General features: G+C 47.2%; 1 protein-coding gene across 2 annotated transcripts in view; it reads left to right on the top strand.

The window, feature by feature from the left end:
• Positions 1 to 17680, top strand: part of AP4S1 (adaptor related protein complex 4 subunit sigma 1) — a 37868-nt gene that overhangs the window by 4235 nt on the left and 15953 nt on the right. The window contains exon 1 of one of the 2 annotated variants that reach the window (XM_085858467.1): positions 4857 to 5120. The exons of the other annotated variant lie outside the window; for it this stretch is intronic. Coding sequence (XP_085714593.1) covers positions 4983 to 5120 — 138 coding nt within the window. The 5' untranslated portion in view covers positions 4857 to 4982. Of the gene's footprint in view, positions 1 to 4856; positions 5121 to 17680 lie in introns of those variants that run through there. 2 annotated transcript variants of the gene reach the window in all.

The raw sequence follows: 17680 nt of genomic DNA on the forward strand, positions 1-17680 counted from the left end.
CACATCAGTGCCCCACCACAGAGATTCCCTGCTGGGTTCTCATGCTCAATGTCACATTACCATGCTGATTGGAATCTCTGTGATGTGCCGGGGCAAGCATGGGACAGATCTTATTGTCTGACTGAGCAACGAACGTCCCATGTTGCCAGACTCTCGGTGGTTCGTGACCACGCCAATTACCATCTCAAACAGATTTTCCCCTGAGCCACCAGATGGCACCGTCGTGAGTAAGCAAGATGAGTCGAAGCCAAGTCAGGTTTAAAAAATGTATTCGTGATGCACAAGAAAGCACATACTTACAAACGATTGACACTTCCGGTTCTGGTTTTTGAGCAACGGCAGGTTCTCTCGGGGTTCTCTGACAACTTTCTCAAAGTTAAGTTTCCGGTCGTTATTTGTCCTGTTTTAACTGTTTATTTCCTCACCTACATGCTTAGTGTGTATTCCTAGTTCGGTTTAGTTTCAAAAATCGTGCTATTTTGTGAGTTTTCGTCGACCTTGTTTTACTGGGTTCCTTGAGGCCGACCCGTCCTTCATCTCTCGATGTACAATCATTTTATTTGTATTCTCTCTCTATTACCTTCAATTATTATTTTCCCCACCTTCCCAATGCCCCCCATCTATTCCCTCTCAACTAAACACTCTGTTTCTTGTCTTAAATTTTAAAAAACAACAACAAAAAACAACCTTTCTCCCTCCAAACCCACGAGCCCCGATCCTTCTTCTTCTTCTGCCTCCTCCTGCTTGCACACCATCTTCCTTCTACTTGAGCTGACCCACTCTCACCATTACCTTCACGATTTCTTCCCACAACCTTCCATTCCCGAATCTTACCTAATCTTCAAAAATCCATCAAAAAAAAATGTTTCCTTGTAACCTTCCTAACCATACACCGCCTGTAACCACGTGTCTCTCTACCCTCTTCCTGATACTTTTCATCGATCCATCAGCATCACTCTGCGTTTACCGTTCCAAATTCACCATACACCTCCACGATTTTACTTCAACCTTTCCTGTTCTGAATCTTATGCGATCCTTATTAAAAATTAAATAAATTCACTTTTGACGATACACCTCCCATAACCACGTGCTTCTCCCATAACCACATGATCTGTTTCCACCCTGTGTGTTTACTGATCCAAATTCACCATTCACCTCACGATCTTTTCTTCATCCTTTCCTTTACCTATTTTGATGAAAACTCTCTCAAAAAATAATAATAAAAACGATCTCTTATAATGCTTCATCTTCCTCCTTCACACGTGGGGTTCTCATTACTGTATCATAATTCACTACTCCTTTTCTATTTCAACCGACTGCTCTCAATTTGACCTTTCTTTCATACCTTGCCTAAAAAGTCCAATGGTTACAACCTTTCTTCTCTCCATTCTCTCAATTCACCTTCATTGCATCCATCAAGAAATGTCTTTAATCGCATTTCCGAAATAAAAAAAATTTCAATCCCCAGTTTGCTATGCTTCTTCGCTTACCATCAACCATTCTTTTTTTTTCCAACTTCCATGCCAATTCACTCCTCTCACCCTCCCTCTCAAAGCAACCATCACACTCTTCTCCCTCCAAGCTTCCCCCTCACCTTTCTCAAAAACTCCCCACTCACCTTTCTCCCACCATTCATCCCCCTCACTCACCCTTCTCAAAATTGCCCACCCTCACATCCACAAAGTTGCCTCCTTCCCCTACTATATCACCTCCATCTCATCACTCCAGCTTCTCAAACCCTCAACTGCCTTCTGCCCACTCTCTTACTACTCTGCACTGTACCTCAACCAAGCACCACAGAGCATTCTCTCCTCCTCATCCACCCCCCTCCCCTTGCTCTTCTGCAATCCCCACACTCTTTCAACAACTCTCTTTACCTCCTCCCATCCTCCCTTGTCCTCCCCTCCCCCTCCTCTTCCATATGCTGCACCCAAAGCCTCCTCCTCTCCCTCTTCATTAACAGTGTGGACCTCAAATATCCGGAGGCCTTCGCTCAAACATTAAAGATCTTTCCATACAGGCTGCCACTGACAAACCAGACATAATCTGCCAAACAGAAACTTTTCTTCTTCAAGAGGTCTCTGACTCCCGAGTATCTCTCCCTGGTAAATCCCTCCTCCAGTATGACAGACCTGAGCCTCGTCCTGGTGGAGGAGTCGCTCTCTTCATCAAAGACTATTCCTCACTCTCCTTGCACTGCCCTCACTCCCCTACACCCCCAGGAATACCTCTGGCTATGGCTTCCCCTCCACTCCCACCTCATGTTTACATGTGTACTGTACCGTCCACCAAACAGTGATGACTCCATCCTACCCTTCCTCCTGCCCTTGATTCACTGAAGCTTGTGGCGAGGCAGTTGTCCTGAAACAACTTGCCTTTGCCTCATGGAAGGATAATCCAACTGATGGCAATCTCAGTTCCTTCCATAAAGCTCGGAACAAGTGTGTATCTACCCTCAGGAGAGCCAGAAAAACATCTTTTGAATCTCAAGTCTGAACTCTCAAACCTCTCTCCCTCCTCTAAATCCTGGTGGCATCTAATCAAATCTGTTTCTGGTGTATGTTCCCCCTTCATTCCCTCCCTTACCTCAAATGGCCGCACTGCTGATACCGCACGTGAAAAGGCTGAATGCCTAAACTCGGTGTTTGCAGCTAAATCTTGTGTCCAAAACCCATCGCTTTCTGTACCCATCTTACCCAGTCGCACCCAACTGTCCCTGGATTCTGTGTCCTTATCTCCTGACAAGGTGGAGAGCTTGCTGTCAAACCTCGACTCAGATTCTGCAACCGGTCCAGACGGCATCAGCCCACGTGTCCTATAAAAATCCCTGTCGTGTCCATCTTGTTTCCCCTGTGTACCCCACCCCATTCCTCTCCCTTCCACAGATCTCCTAATGTCTCTGTTCCACACTGTTTTGTGAGAGAACAGCTGTAGCAGTATGCATCCCAGACATCAGGGTGGTTCGATCAGTTCGTCTTAGTAACCACCTCTCAGTTTTCTCCACTGAATTATTTGCTATTGCTATAGTTCTGGCCCTTTAATGGATCATTGAGTTTAGCCCTCTTTAGCGGTCATCATCTGTGATTTAGTTGCTGCATTAAAGGCGTTGGAATCCCTACAGGATGGTGACAGATATGACCTGGTTCTTGAAGTTCTCCATTTAGTTAACACTGCAAATTGGAGGGGTCGACCTGTGCTGGATCCCCGCCCATGTGGCGATCGGTGGGAATGAGGCCTGTGATCAGGCAGCGAAGCAAGCTCTTAAAATTGAAAATGTGACTCAAATCCCTCTTGGTCCATCCGAAATTGTTACTTTAATAAAGGACCTCATTGTGAAAAAAATGACAATTTCAGTAGAATACCAGCACGAAGGGAAGATTTTGTTACAAGGTGCATCCAGGTGTGATACCTGCAGTTCAACTTCCCAGGCTTTCCCAGAGAGATCAGGTAGCTCTCTGTAGGTTGAGACTCGGACACTGTCGCCTTAATGCATACCTCTGTAGGATAGGATGCTACATTATGGGGCACTGTGTACATTGCAGGGATCACGAAGACCTGATCCACCTTTTCTTAAAATGCCCGCTCTTCGAGGGATCCAGAAGGCACCTTTTTCAGAATATTACAGAGATGGGGTTTAAAGTGTCGGGTCTGCTGGAACTTATGGGTTTGTTGAACCAGAAGCACCCCCGACTCTGCAATTGGAAACCTGTACTGAGATTCTTAAAAGAGAGCGGAAAATCCTGATGAAATTATCGGGAAACCAAACGGACCCTTAGGTATCACATCCACATCGGTACGTGGCATATATAGGAAGAAGAGGCAGAGGAAGAGGAGGTGAGGAAGAAGAAGAAGAGAATAAGAGGATGAGGAAGAAGAAGATGCGGAAGAAGACGAGGAAGAAGAAGATGAGGAAGAAGAAGAGAAATAAGAAGACGAAGAGGAAGAAGAAGATGCGGAAGAGGAAGAAGAGGAAAAAGAAGAAGAAGAAGAAGAAGATGAGGCAGAGGAAGAAGATGAAAAAGAAGAAGAAGAGGTAAAAGATGAAGAAGAAGATGAGGAAGAAGAGGAAGAAGAAGATGCGGAGGAAGAAGATGCGGAAGAAGAAGATGAGGAAGAAGAGGAAGAAGAAGAAAATGAGGCAGAGGAAGAAGATGAAAAAAGAAGAGGTATAAGAAGAAGAAGAAGATGCGGAAGAGGAAGCAGAAGCAGAAGAAGAAGAATAAGAATAAAAAGACATCGCTGTTCACGTGGGCATTGGAGGCAATGAGGCAGCCAAACATGCACTCAATTCGGAATTTGAAACCCCAATCCCTCTGGGCCCGTCAGAATTTCTAATCTAATTCGGAGTCGTGTTAACAAAAAATGGCAATTTCACCGGGAGACCTCTACCAAAGGGGGATGGTGCTTTCAGGTTCACCTTTTGGTTGAATCCTCTGTCTCGTTTCCTTGACTCTCCCGAAGAGACCAGGCAATCCTCTACATTCTACAGGCTCAGACATTGCGCTTTTAACTCCTATTTACATCGGATAGTGCGTCACCCAACGGGCCTCTGCGAGCGGTGTGAGGTTCCCGAAGATTTGGATCACATCTTCACACAAGGTCCTCAGCACAGGGGACCCAGATCGCGCCTCTTCCATTCTGTCCGAGATGGGATCAGCTGGTCGGGTGCACCGCACACAATGTGCCGATTGAATCAAAAGCACCGTCGACTCTGTTAATCGTTGTTGAAATTTATTAACGAAACGGGTCATTTAATATAAAGTCCCCCGTGCTTGTCTGCTCCAGTCGACGGCTTTTGGTGCGTGGCCTATATAGAGCCTCGCGGCTCTGAAAACGCCATGAAACCAGAAGAAGAAGAAGAAGAAGAAGAAGAAGAAGAAGAAGAAGAAGAATAGTTGAGAGGAAGAAGAATATGATCACGTGGAGGTTGGTGCAGAGTTTGTGGCTTGCATTCGATTTCAGCAGCACAAGATTTTTGTAGAATGATGAAGTTTTGGTTTGTAGTAAATCGACAAGGACAGACGAGGTTAACTCGGTATTTTGAGTTTGTGGAAGAGAGCAAGCGAGCGGCTTTGGAGAAAGACGTTGTCACTGTGTGCTTGGCTCGGCCTCCAGGACAGGTAGAAAGCCTTGACGTTTTACCTTTTCATTGATTGGGTGTTTGTTGTTTTTTTTTTAATCACTGTTGCTGTTTTCTGGTAAAGGGAAGCGATTATTGCATTTATGTAACGTTTGTCTAACTTACAACACTTGCCGAATTCCGTTACTGAAGGCACCTGATTTTGCAAGTCTCTCATTTTACCTTTTGGCTTTTTTTCTCTCCTCTCGTGCTCCACTCTATTTCTTCTTGCTAACCTTTCACAGCCTGAGCGTTTTTTAAATTTTTACCAAACTGAAGCAAATCATCTCTTCACTCCTGTCATGTTTCAATCCCCATTCCTCTTCCACCCCCTGCTCTTCTTCTTCCCTCACTCCTCTTCCACCCCCCCCAGATTCTCTTCCACCCCCTGCTCTTCTTTCCCTGGTCCTCTTCCACCGCCACCGCTCCTCTTCCACCGCTCCTCTTCCACCCCGCCCACTCCTCTTCCACCCCCCACTCCTCTTCCACCCACCCCCCGCTCCTCCTCTTCCACCCACCCGCTCCTCTTCTTCCACCCCCCGCTCCTCTTCTTCCACCCCCCGCTCCTCTTCTTCCACCCCCCGCTCCTCTTCTTCCACCCCCCGCTCCTCTTCTTCCACCCCCCGCTCCTCTTCTTCCACCCCCCACTCCTCCTCTTCCACCCACCCCCGCTCCTCCTCTTCCACCCACCCCCGCTCCTCCTCTTCCACCCACCCCCGCTCCTCCTCTTCTTCCACCCCCCGCTCCTCTTCTTCCACCCCCCGCTCCTCTTCTTCCACCCCCCGCTCCTCTTCTTCCACCCCCCGCTCCTCTTCTTCCACCCCCCGCTCCTCTTCTTCCACCCCCGCTCCTCTTCTTCCACCCCCCGCTCCTCTTCTTCCACCCCCGCTCCTCTTCTTCCACCCCCCGCTCCTCTTCTTCCACCCCCCGCTCCTCTTCTTCCACCCCCCGCTCCTCTTCTTCCACCCCCCGCTCCTCTTCTTCCACCCCCCGCTCCTCTTCTTCCACCCCCCGCTCCTCTTCTTCCACCCCCGCTCCTCTTCTTCCACCCCCCGCTCCTCTTCTTCCACCCCCCGCTCCTCTTCTTCCACCCCCCGCTCCTCTTCTTCCACCCCCCGCTCCTCTTCCACCCACCCCCCACTCCTCCTCTTCCACCCACCCCCGCTCCTCTTCCACCCCCCCCCCGCTCCTCTTCTTCCACCCCCTGCTCCTCCTCTTCCACTCACCCCCGCTCCTCTTCCACTCACCCCCGCTCCTCTCCCACCTCCCCGCTCCTCTTCCACCCCCCGCTCTTCTTCCACCCCCCGCTCTTCTTCCACCCCCGCTCTTCTTCCACCCCCCGCTCTTCTTCCACCCCCCGCTTTTCTTCCACCCCCCCCGCTCTTCTTTGAAACTTTACCACATGTTACATGACCATGTGATATAGCAGTCACTCTTTTGAGGTCAACATCAGCCACATTTCTAAAAATGTCAATTTTCATCCGATTGACTTGAAATTTGAACAGGATTTTCATAAAAATGACCAAGTGCCACGTGGTCTGGCAGCCATATTGGATCAAAGGGAAAATCATTGAAAAATCTTTGAAAAATCTTCGTCAGAGAAACCGCTTAACCGATCAGTGCAAAATTTAACTAATTTATCAACTACCCATGGAAATATGGTTTGATAAAGATGACGTCATTGGTCACGTGTCTGGCAGCTATATTGGATCAACGAAAAAAAAGTTTGCTCGCACCAAATCCTCAAGACTGCGTGGGGTATGTATTCTATGAATACCATCTAGTTTTAATATTAAACAGGCAGGCAACATGTAAAAATGACAGAACCCTTCAGAATTACCCTTTAGAATTTTATAAAATTATCAACTTCTATTCACTGCTAAAGTTTGATGACTTCATCCAGTCTGAGCAGTATCTCATAAGCTGTTAAGCTTGAGTGTGTGCGAATACAGACAACTTCAATAAGAAGCAAGAAAAACGATAACGGCGCATCACCTGTGGGCCAATTCGGCATCGTGTCCACCAACTAATATAATGCACTCGATGACTCGGGTGTCATAAATGTCTAGTGCCTGTGGGAATAAGCTGCTCCCCAAAAGGGGTACAATAATAGGAGTGAAAACCCATTGGAGATACTGAACCGCAAGGTGGCGCGTGATATGAAGCTTCGTTCGTCAAGAGAGGAAATGCGTTGCTGAAGATAGTGCTGCGAATGTGGTTTAACTTCAGTGGACTCGGTGATCTCCAGTGTACTCCTGTTTAACTCCAGTGAAACTTAAGTCCATGAATCATTTCCACGACGGTGTAAAATGGCGAGCTGCCAGGCAAGAAGTAATTTGAGGCTTTAAAATGGTGAGCTGCCAGAAGGAAAAGCTCTTTCTTCCTCTCCTTGGCGAGAGAGAGAAAGAGAGAGGTCATTGAGACCCGTAGCAGTGTCGGGCAAAATTATTGGTTAGAAACCAGATTAAAACCATGCCTACACGAGTCATTGTTGGACAAGTAAATGGAACAAAGTTCATGATGTAAAAGTACAATATATAATTAAACATGGTGTGTTGAGTTCTTCATTTTTGATGGACAGATGGAAGGAAGGACATACCAAATATTGAAGCGGCTTTACCGCTTAAAAAAACAAAAAAAAACTTGACTGGATGAGTCATGAAATACATCGTCTGATATTTTATTTTGTCCTTTTTAATGTCTAATCTATTAATCTTTCATCATGGTAATGAATGCCTTGTTATGCAAAACAATGTCTTACCAGCAGGTAAAGAGTAGTTATATCGGCACACTGCACTGACTGATTGTGTGACCTTTGTATACAACTATGGTTGTGGATTTACTGTTCGGGGAGATTCTGAACAGGGTTGAAAACTTGGTGATCAATGGTGCCAAGCTGATGATCCGGAAGGTCATTAAGTTAGTTATTCTGGCAGTTGATTATTCCAATGTAACGCAATGGATATGTAAGTATGGATGCAAGTGTGTTGTGAGAGTATAATAGCATTGGGGCAATACCCTTGGACGCTCACCTGGTAGGGGCTGGATAAGATAACCAGGGAACCACTGGTAGGCATGGATGACCCACAAAATATGTAATGGAGAAGAAAGTAAATACATATGGATTTTTTAATGCCATGAACAATCTCTGGTACATCATGGGTGATGAAGGTTGTTGTCAAATTTCATCGAAATTGTAAATTAAGTTTCGGAGAAGAAAGCAAATACATGTTTTGGGGGGCAACCCCGCAACACCCCCTGAATAGCCTGATTTTTCTCACGTCATGAAGAAACTTTGGTACACCATGGGTGAGGAAGGTTGCAGTCAAGTTACATCGGAATTGTGTGTCGTTTCTGAGAAGAAAGCAAATATCTCCTTGGGGGAACAACCCCCCCCTCCCAGCCCCCATAAACTCCATCCATAGATCCCTTCAGACCCAGAAAATTTTATTTATTATTATTTTTTATTTTATTATGTTGTTAGCTCGCCTGTTCGAAGAACAGAGCTATAGCGATACCCCCGGCGTGAGCGTGAAAATGTTTAATTTTTTTGTATTACGGAAAAACTCGACTGATTTCGACGAAACTTGGTGGGGGGGGGGGTTAGGTATGGTCCAAGGATCATGCCATTAGATTTTGGACTTGCCCCCCCCAAAAAAAATTGTTTGAGAATTTTTTTTTGCATTTCTACATGTTTTAAGTGATTTCCAACCACCCCAAAAAAATTTACAGAAAAAAAGTTTTTGCAACTTTTTTTTCAACCAAATTTCGATTTCTTTTTTTGCATTTCTACATGTTTTAAGTGATTTCCAACCCCCCCCCCCCAAAAAAAAATTGTTAGAGAAAAAATTTTTTTGCAACTTTTTTTTTCAACAAAATTTCGATTTCTTTTTTTTTGCATTTCTACATGTTTTAAGTGATTTCCAACCCCCCCAAAAAATTGTTAGAGAAAAAAAAATATTTTTTTTGCATTTCTACATGTTTTAAGTGATTTCCAACCACCCCAAAAAATTTTACAGAAAAAAAATGTTTTTGCAACTTTTTTTTCAACAAAATTTCGATTTATTTTTTTTGCATTTCTACATGTTTTAAGTGATTTCCAACCCCCCCAAAAAATTTAGAGAAAAAAAAATATTTTTTTTGCATTTCTACATGTTTTAAGTGATTTCCAACCACCCCAAAAAATTTTACAGAAAAAAAATGTTTTTGCAACTTTTTTTTCAACAAAATTTCGATTTATTTTTTTGCATTTCTACATGCTTTAAGTGATTATGATTTCGACGAAACTTGGTGGGGGGTTAGGTATGGTCCAAGGATCATGCCATTAGATTTTGGACTTGGTCCCCCTCCAAAAAAAATTGTTAAAGATAATTTTTTTAAGTGATTTCCAACCCCCCCAAAAAAATTGTTAGAGAAAATTTTTTTTTGCATTTTTACATGCTTTAAGTGATTTCCAACCCCCCCCCCAAAAAAAATTGTTAGGGAAATTTTTTTTTTGCATTTCCACATGTTTTAAGTGATTTCCAACCCCCCCCCCCCCAAAAAAAATTGTGAGAATTATAAAAAATATTAATTATTAGACTCGTCTTTTAAAAACTATAAATGTATAAACAGGCGAGCATTGGGTGGCTTTGACACCAACTCTAGTTTTTTTAATGCCGTGAAAAAAAACTTTGGTACGTCACGGGTGATTAAGGTTGGGGTAAAGTTTCATCGAAATCGTATGTGTAGTTTCATACAAGTTGAAAGTATTTGCAGACGGACAGACAACACCATTCCATAAGCTCCAAGTGTGCGTGCGTGCGTGCATGCGTGCGTGCGCGTATGTGTGTGTGTGTGTGTATGTGTGTGTGTATATATAAACATATATATATATATATATATATATATATATATATATATATATATATATATATAGATATATATATATATATATATATAGATATATATATATATATATATATATATATATATATATATATATATATATATATATACATTGGTGCCCCCAGAATCCGAATTTAATTCGTTCCAAGAGGCTGTTCGGATTCCAAAAAGTTCGGATTCCAAAACTATTTTCCCAATAAGAAATAATGGAAAGTGAATTAATCCATTCCTGGACCCCAAGAAAACCCACTTTCAAGACATTTTCAACTGAAATTACCCATGTTTAAGGTAAAATAAGATGAGTAAATGACCTTTTCTGGGTCATGAATCTCATTCCAAACCTGGGGGATGAGCAGGAGCGTTGTCGCTTCTTTTATCAGGTCTGGATGCAGCTCTGGCCTATCAGTGGCCATTGGGATCCAATACGTAAACTGTTCAGCCTGGTGGAGGTATGTAATTAACCATGAAGCACCAAATGGTGTTTTATATCCCAGTACACTCTGTGGAGACACAAACGTGCCGTTTTCACCGCACAGTTCCACGGGAGAGAATCAAGAGGTGAAGCGATTTGGGTGACGCAGCATGACGTCACTACCATGCTCGCAAAAAAAAACGTTGAGTTCGTTAAAGCCAATTCATCAGAGGGTTCATTGAATGAGTTCGCTTCACGACGGGTTTTCGCGCTTTTATCGCTTCTTTATTTTTCAGAATCCTACACACGGTCGATTTCGGCAGCTCGAACATGGCAGCGAGATCAGACACACGCGTACCTCTCTCATGCTTAGCGATAAGTTCTTTTTTCAACTCAATTGTCGTTCTCACGGACTTCCTCTTATTCCTATTTGCTTCACTGCTCTTCTTGGGTGCCATGGTGAATGCACAAATCAAGGTGAAAACACGAGGTAAAGTTGCGATCGACACACGAGAGATGCTTTCACGAGTACTTCCACCGACGAACTGAATGAACAAAGCGCGAAGATGCGCGTCGAACAGGTGGGGGAGACACGTGAACAAACATGTACGCTACGTTGTGTTTGGTTTTCGAAAATGTGTTCGGTTTTTAGGGCAAAATTTTCTCGAAAAAATTGTTCGGATTCCAATTTGTTCAAACAATGGGGCGTTCGGATTCTGGGGGCACGAACGTTTATATTGTTGCCGGTGGTCGGCTGAGAAGACCACCGGGGGTGGGGGGAACTATCTCGGGTTCCCACCAGACTCCCCGGAATTGCAGGCCGTCGCACACGGATAACTCCGTGACGGGGCGAGTCGCTAACCGACTGAACGCCAATAACTCAACCACATGACTTAGGGTTCTCTGTCTAGTTTATCCGGTTACCTTAAAAAAAATCGCGTGATCTAATTACCGGTGGACACTCCCTCGGTACGCCTTGAATGAACCGGATCATTTTACCGGATCAGATGCAGCCGAGCAACACTGACAAGGACGTACCGGCTCAAAGGAATGGATCATTAGGAATAAAGTCCTGGCTGAATTAGGATACGGACCATGCTGGATCAATGAAAGAACAGACAAAAACAAGCTGGGAACATTTCTACAAAGATTTATTCACAGGTAGGTGAGGAAAGATATGTGGCACAGTTAATGTTGTTTATTGGTGTCTGTAGCAGGAATAGCAAGAAAAGTGAAGGTGCAGCACTATACAAGCAACTTACAAAAGCAGACACAGAGCAGAGTTATCCCGATATAATTATTGTACACTCTTAACTTAAACAAGGACAGGTGCCAGGACAGACACACAAAGCCTGATGAAGAGGAGTTGATGAAGAGAAAAAGGAGAGGAGATGAGGCTAACGGTCTCTCAATACCTTGCACGATTGCCCGATCGCGCCACCAATACGTCTTGGGGGGTGGTGGAGGAGGGTGCTCCTCTGTGCGATACCTCCCTGACAGCTGTTGCGTCGTCTCTTGCTTAGTGGCACTTCGTGCAGCTCGCGTCGGTCTAGAGCATGAGATGCGACCATCGGGTGTGCAGGGAGGGACTTGGGTGGAGTCAAAAGCCAATGGGTGGAGAGAGAAGCGGAGTCCAAAACAAGTGGGTGGAGAATTGCGGAGAAGTGGTGAAGAATGCGGAGCCAGCAGGCGAATGGTTGAAGATTAATTCCAGGCCCAGGACGAGCAAGACGAATCGACAGGACTGAGCGAGCAGAAACGACGACACACGAACGACTCTTGAATGATGACTACTACTGAAGGACGACTACTATTCTTCTGGAACGACGATAACTACTCTTACCACCGCCCTGCGACTCGTCCTTTTATCGATCCGGTGGTGCTGGGTGGGGGCGACGACCCAAAGCGATTTGTCGTCACCTGAATCGGGCGCTCTGGTTGGGCCCTGGTCAGCACACGGGCCGGCCGCCATGACCGGAAGCGGCTCTACCTTACTTCCAGCCATATGGTTCCAAGCTGTGGAATCGTCTTGCTCCGGGCACCGCAACATGAATCGCCTTGCACCGAACCCCGTGATATAAATCTCTTTGCACCGAACTCCGTACCATGTCCCGACGACCCGCGGCTGGCACTGGTCAATGTGCCTGCTCCATGGTGCGCCACGTGGCCCGAGCGATCCGGCCGCACAGCTTGCCTCTGCCTGGTAGCAGCCGCATCGAGGTGGAGGTGCGGGAGGATGCTTGCCATCCGCGGGAGACATTTGTTGCCGTCGTGGTGAGCGAAGACCGATGGTAAGATGTTATTGTAACCCCATGCGCAGACCTGGCCAAAGATGTGTGTTACTCGTGCCCTGTTCTGTACGATGATAAAGTATCACGGGCTGCGCGCGACTCCGCTATTGTACACGTGGTCAGCGCGTAGGTCCGCCCACCATCGAGCATGCCCCGTACAGTGTGCGCGAGTGCGCCATTCAGCGCGTGGGTCCGCCCGCCATCGAGCATGGTGTTCGCGGTTATCAGAGGTGGTGGGATGCACGGTGACAGCCCTGATCTGTGTCAGGGAATTAAGGGAAAGAATTGGAAATAATTATTGTGTATCAGGTTGAGTTGAAGAAGAAGATAGATATAATTATTAAATGGGGATTTGGAAAGGGTTCCGCTTTCATGCGTTTTGCAAGTTGTCAGCATTTAGGGTGCCATTCTTCCATCTCCTTGGTACGTGTTCCGTGCAGTGTGGGTGTCGTGTTGGGTGCGCCTTCTGTCCAGTGGATGGAAATTACCGCTGCACGTGCATTTGGCAGGCTGTGATTTCTGCAGAGGGGTATCCGGCGTCATGCCTGCTTGGCCTTCGCTGAGGACCCGTCTCACAGTGAAGGGTGCACGTGGCTGGGATTTACCTTAGGAATGAGTGCAGAGATTTAATCAGACCGAGCAATGAAGTTTACACAATGCACTGTCCCGTTGTCCTGCTAGACAAAAGGGAAGGGACTATCTGAACGTATATTAATGGAATAACTGTCAAGGGACCACTGTATGATGGTTGCTATTGTTTTGGAGGGATGCGGTTCCCAGAACCGCAGCAATATGGATATATATATATATATATATATATATATATATATATATATATATATATATATATATATATATATATTGTTGTGGCCGTGGAAATTGGCACTACACCATGAAGGTCCTCAGATCAGTTATACCAATAAGTATATGTGTAGTTAGATTTCCTCACCGTTGTTTCGAGGGAATTTCCGTGTTCACAGGGCTGTGATCCTTTGAGATAGCCGTTTTTCTTTTCTCTATCATTATTTTGGACCAATCATCCCCCAACAACCAAATCGCCAACAACCACAACCAAACCCCCACCACCTTCGCCTTTCTCCCTCCCCTACCATCAACAACGTTACCCCACAAACATGGCATCGCCTTCGTCCCAGAGGCAACGCTGAAGTCGCGCTATCTTGGCGGCCGTTGGTGATTTCTACCACGTCCGCTCCGTCAATGCCGAAGTCGCGCTGTCTCAGGGCTGTTTGGTGATTTCTACCACGTCCGCTCCGCCAACGACGAAGCCGCACCGAGAGGAAAAAGCCTCGGTGACTCACACACACATCGGCTGGTCGGGCGGGACGAAGCCGCGTGGCGGACGGACTCGGTGCATAACATTCATCGGTTCGGCGGGACGAAACCCCGAGACACATACACACATCGGCTGGTCAGGCGGGACGAAGCCGCGTGGTGGACGGACTCGATGCATTACACGCATTGGTTCGGCCGGACGAAGCCCCGGCGAAACACGCATACACACATCGGTACGTCGGGTGGGACGAAGCCGCGTGGGGGACGGACTCGATGCATTACACACACGCCGGTTCGCGGGAACGAAGCCGCGCCGAAAGGCAAATGCCTCGGTGTGTTACACCCATCGGCTCGTCAGCAAAACGAAGCCCCGAGACTCACACGCACATCGGCTCGGCCGTATCGAAACCGCACGGTCGAGGCAAAGCTTCGGGGCTAAACACCACCATCAGCTTGGCGGGATGAAGCTGAGCTGACAGGGCGAGGCTTTGGTGATTCCTACCACGTCGGCTTTGCCGGGGTCAGGGGTCACGCCGACAGGGCGAGGCCCCGATGATTTCCACCAGGTACGCTTTCCAGAGGTTGGAGGTCAAAGGTCAGGGGTCGGATTCTTCCACTCCCCCGGCCTATATAAGGGCGAGCACAACGGAGTTCGCAGCAGACGGGGGCCGGTCGATGGAGAGGAAGGACGAACAGGATGAAGCTCGGGTCAGAAGTGAGAGGAGAGAAGAGTGAGAGTGGTGAACGGAGCAGAGACGCGGAGAAGGGCTCAGGGGCAAGCCAGAGGACTGAGTGGGGACTACCGCCGGGAAAGGGGCTTCGTGGAGGCCACAGCCAGGAGGAGTTTTGCCGGAGCCAGTGCGGTCCAGAGTGCTCACGGAAGGGAGCGTCAGCAATTCCCCTCTCCCATACCGAGCTTTGTGTTGAGAGAGCGCCGGTAAACCCTGTTTTTCGCCAGGAGAGCATTGATGTGCTCAGAGAGCCTCAACAATCCCCCTCCCCATACCGGGCATCAACAACTCTCCCCATACCAGGCATCAACAATTCCCATCAACAATGCTGGGTGTGTAACGCAAGCCTGCGCGGAGACCGCCGGAGAGCTTACCGGCCACGCCAGGGGCACGAAGTCAGGCGCGGCTACGCTGACATTGCGGCTTGCCCGCCATCGCGCCACGAGGGTGTGGGTAAGACCCTTCGGTCTCGTGGACCTGGCCGCTCATCCAGGCTCCACGTACATTTGGTCCACGGACCTGTCTGCCACCCTTGTCTTTGAGGGTGGCTTTCCTTTGCTTTTGTATAAGTGCATGTGGTGGCGCCGTCTTGAAAAGTAGACTTGTCCAAGTAACTGTGTGCGAATAAAATCCCATTTATTCGGTTGTAACTCTTCAATTGCTTGCTTTCACTGTATGGCTGTAAATACGTGCCTTGTCTGAGTGTGTAATAAATGTGCTTGTTCAACTGTTCCCCGTTTCGTTGCGTCCTTTTCCCTTGTATGAAAGTGCCATCTTGCATCACGGAAGGAATTGGTAGAAGGGTGTAAGCACCCAGTAAATAGAATTGCATCCATCGGGGTCGGCGATAACACCGCTCGGTTCGTGTCCTTGGCTGGCCTGCGGCGAGGTACGATCGCCCGGTTAACTACTCACGCAGGTACTTAGGTAGGTCGAATTTGGCGAACAACCCTATCCTGCGTGGGTGGCCAATTGGCACGATTGTGGTGAGGTCGAAAGACCCACCCGTGACTAGCTCCCGGCGTTGTTCCGGGAGGGTCACGACTGAATTGTCCATTCCGGTGGGCGACGCGGTTGCGATTGGAGTTACACGGCCAATCGCACGCCGGGCGGACCGAAATTCGTAAATATATATATATATATATATATATATATATATATATATATATATATATATATATATTGTTAGGTCTGAGGGGGTGGGCAAATTTGAAAATTGGCCCCCAGGTAACGCTGAGTCGATTAGCATCCACTGGAGGACGCGGTCGCGTGTAAATATCCCGTGAATAGTGTCGTTAAGGCTTAGAGTAGGAATGTAAAGTATAAGTGTGGTGTTTTTGTGGAACCTTTTGTTTCTCCTCCCCAGATCACTGGAAGAGTGTTGGACATGAGCGATGATCCAGAGGATGGAGTGCAACTTCGCTCAGTCCTCTCATGTGATTAAATAAAATAAAATAAAAAAATAAAAAGATGAATGATTGTTTAGGCGTGGATAAGGCCATAAGGGGGTTGTACGTTAAGCAGGATAGGTAAGTTAGCTGCGGCTCGCTGCCCATTGCCCCTCATACTTTATTTCGTTAGGTTAAATAGGTGTGAGTCAGCAAGTGTTTAAGGCTGGTACGGTCGTGCCTGTGATACACCTTGCAGGAGCTGCGGTACCAGAGGAGGGGGCAGTGTTACGTCTGAGGGGTGGGGGGGGGTATGCATTCAAAGGGTAATTAGGATGATAAATTAGGTATACCATGCTGTTCAAGTTGTACCAGGATCTCGATGTAATAAGTAGCAATTCAGTGGTGATAAATTGTCTAGTAAATGTCCATTTCTTTAAGGGGGAAATGATAATTGTCACAATTAGATAGGGAGACGGGTTTGGGTAAGTGTTTATGTGTATTCCCTTTTAGTATTCCCTGTAGGCTTGCCGTGACATAACAGGACAGTGCTGCGGATGGCTCCGCCCCTTGCTCATGATTGGCAGAGGTGACAGACAGAGGGCCAATAAAAGGGCTCCATTGGAAGTGACGAGGACTCGAGTACAAAAACGTTCTGATTGGGAGAAGGGAGAGTCATGAAAAGAAAGGGTCTGGTCGAGGCTGTTTGTCTCTGAGCGTGCTCTCTCGTTGCGCTGGTTCGTTCCTGGATTTGTCGTGTCTCGTGGCCTTGCTGTGCCTCGTCCCTCACCTCGGTTGGCTCTCGAGTTCTGCTGGCTCGGAGTATGGGACCGAACGGCGGGCGGACCTGCCTCCCTCTCCTGCTCGCATCTTGGCGCTAGAACTGGCTCACTGGCGGCTGTGAGCGGTCTTGGGCCTACACCAGGAGGTCGACACCACCAGGAACAGCACCACGGTGGCTGGTTGGAGCTCACAGGCTGGAAACCGCGGTTCTGCGCGGAAAGGCTGATGGAACCTTGGCACCACTGTGTCTCCTGCCCCTGACGGGCGCAACGCCAGCTCGTCCGCCACTAATCCAGTGACTTTTACGTCGACACCACAGACAAGCCTGACCACTAGCTACGTTGTGTGTGTGTGTGTGTGTGTGTGTGTGTGTGTGTGTGTGTGTGTGTGTGTGTGTGTGTGTGTGTGTGTGTGTGTGTGTGTGTGTGTGTGTGTGTGTGTACCTGGTGCCTTAGAGGGTTTGAGATTTGTATATCCATTGGAATTGTTTGTGTTTCCCCCACGCCCGAACCCACACCACCTCCCGTCGAATCGCCAACGGATCCCTCCTCTTGCCGAGTCTTATTATCGTTCTTGTTAGAGAAATAAACATTATTAACTCAGTGAAAAGCGACTCGTGCCACCTTCCTCGTCCCATTTGCTGGAGAGCGATTAAAACCGCCATCCTTGGGTTATAAAAAATAAACCGCCTCCATCGTTTTGGGACTGTTCAAGTCGCGTGGACGTCACAATATTGTGTGTGTGTGTGTGTGTGTGTGTGTGTGTGTGTGTGTGTG

This window comes from Eptatretus burgeri, chromosome 15, assembly GCF_056783735.1.
Source record: "Eptatretus burgeri isolate ZD-2024b chromosome 15, Ebu_testis_v1, whole genome shotgun sequence".
In the NCBI taxonomy this organism is placed as follows: domain Eukaryota; kingdom Metazoa; phylum Chordata; class Myxini; order Myxiniformes; family Myxinidae; genus Eptatretus; species Eptatretus burgeri.